The 2,484-nt window shown below is 37.0% G+C and overlaps 1 protein-coding gene across 1 annotated transcript in view; it reads right to left on the reverse strand.

Moving 5' to 3' along the window:
- Nucleotides 1–2,484, reverse strand: part of CGAS (cyclic GMP-AMP synthase) — a 19,031-nt gene that overhangs the window by 361 nt on the left and 16,186 nt on the right. Inside the window, 1 exon segment of the mRNA XM_007458399.1 lies at nt 1. This exon segment is cut by the window's left edge and continues 361 nt beyond it. Coding sequence (XP_007458461.1) covers nt 1 — 1 coding nt within the window.

The following is a 2,484-nucleotide window of genomic DNA, read 5'->3' on the forward strand; positions in this document are numbered from 1 at the left end:
CCTGTTGAATAAAAAAGAAAACCATTTATTTTTACTCCTTTACAACCTGTTTCATTCCACAAAGAACTTTAGGTATCTTACAGGAAAAACATAGATATAGTAAACAATACAGATATTATAACACATATAGATACAAAAAACAATAAAGATATTGGGTTGGCCAGAAAGTTCCTTTGGTTTTTAAGTAAAAATAAGACACATTTTTCATTTTCACCAAGAACTTTATTGAACAACGTATTCACTGTTTGGCTCCACTACCTTCTGCCATTTTTCAGGCAACTTCGTAATTCCATCTTGCCAAAACTTTTTATCGTTTTGAGCAAAGAACTGTTCCAGGTCCCAGAACTGTTACAGTCTTCCAGGGAATCGAAATTTTTTCCATTAAGAGAATTTTGTAAAGACTGAAATAAATGGAAATCCGCAGGTGCAATGTCTGCTGAATACGGCGGATGAATCAGAACTTCCCAGCCAAGCTGTAACAGTTTTCGCCTGGTCATCAAAGAAATATGAGGTCTTGCATTATCCTGATGGAAGATTATGCATTTCCTGTTGACTAATTCTGGACGCTTTTCGTCAGTGCTGCTTTCAGTTCGTCTAATTGGGTGCTGTACTGTTGGAATTGTTTGGTTTTCCAGAAGGAGCTCGTAATAGGGGACTCTGTTCCAATCCCACCATATATACAACATCACCTTCTTTGGATGAAGACCAGCCTTTGGTGTGGTTGGTGGTGGTTCACTTTGCTTGCCCCACGATCTCCATTCCACATTATTGTACAGTATCCACTTTTCATCACCCGCCACAAATTTGTTTTAAAAACGGAACGTTTTCGTTACATTTCAATAGAGAATCGCATGTGGAAATATGGTCAAGAAGGTTTTTTCACTTAACTTATGTGGAACCCATAAGTTAAACACCAAAGCAGTGAACATAACCAAGCTGGTGCAAATGATTCTCAATGCTTGATTTGGATATTTTGAGCATGTCGGCTATCTCCTGCATGGTATAACGTTCATTGTTCTCAATTAATGTCTCGATTTGATCACTATCAACTTCAACTAGTCTACCCAACTGTGGAGCATTGTCCAGCGAGAAATCTCCAGCATGAAACTTCTCAAACCACTACTGACATGTTCGATCAGTCACAGCACCTTCTCCACACACTGCACAAATCTTTTTTGTATTTCACAGTTGCGTTTTTACCTTTCTTGAAATAATAAAGCATAATATGCCAAAAACATTGCTTTTTTCCTTCCATCTTCAATATTAAAATGGATACACAAAAATTCACCGATTTTGATAAGTTTTTTTTTAAATGCACATTGATATGACAGCTGTCAAATACAATCTAACAAAATTGTTTCAAATGATGTTAAAGACAACTAAGTGCTACTAGAGCCATCTTACGGAAAAAACTGAACGAACCTTTTGGCCAACCCAATATATATAAATAATATAATTACAGAGTCATTCTAAAACCTAATTATTTTTTCAAATACATGCTTTAAAGTTTCAAGAACCTATTTTTTCCTTTCCTTTTCCCCGTTCCTGGCTTAAATATTTTATTCTATCAGGATTAATTCAACTACATGAAACCGGCAGATATTTATATTATTCATCCAGTTATTTAGTACCTAGAAAAATCTTGTTTTAATTTTTATAAAATGATTTTGTCTTATTTTGGTTTACATTAATCATCCAGTTATTTAGCAGTTGACAAAATTCAATGTTTATAAAATTACTAAGCCTAATCAATAATATATTTTCTTAATGCTTGCTTCAAAGCCTGCATATGAAGCCTTAAAGAACTTCCTGTGCCTGCACATTGGGCATTTTTGTTTTAACCTTTTAACTTTTGTGATCCTTATTCCAGACAACTTTAGAAACGCAAATGAATGATTCCTTTTCAAGCTCAGTTCTTTATGGTGCCTATGCTACCAAGAAAAATAATTACCCATCTCCCAGTGTTGTTTCAAATTTACCTGGTCAGTCCCTGGCCTTCAACACAGCCAAAGCACCTCAAAGCAAGCACCAGCATCCAATAAGAGTGGTCCTTTGGTCTCCTCCCATTATGCAACATTAATATTCATTACCTTGAAGCAACCAGAACACTAAGACAAATCCAATTGTCACGGCTAGTCGTGACTAGTGTTCACACCCTTCGCTCTGTCCTACTTTCATACATCTCCATCCATATAATCCAGGCTCAGGACTATGCTCCCCAGCACTGCCTTTTTTTTTTTTTAATTTTAATTTTTATTATTTATTTGTTTGGCTGTGCTGGGTCTTAGTTGTGACACACACGCGGGATCTTCATTGCCACGTGCGGGATCTTTTAGTTGTGGCATGCAGCCTCTTAGTTGTGGCATGCAGGATCTAGTTCCCTGACCAGGGATCAAACTCGGGCCCCCTGTGTTGGGAGCTTAGAGTCTTAACCACTGGACCACCAGGGAAGTCCCACCATTGCCTTCTAACAACACTCTTTAC

Source organism: Lipotes vexillifer, unplaced genomic scaffold, assembly GCF_000442215.2.
Source record: "Lipotes vexillifer unplaced genomic scaffold, Lipotes_vexillifer_v1.1 scaffold2, whole genome shotgun sequence".
Classification (NCBI taxonomy): Eukaryota; Metazoa; Chordata; class Mammalia; order Artiodactyla; family Lipotidae; genus Lipotes; species Lipotes vexillifer.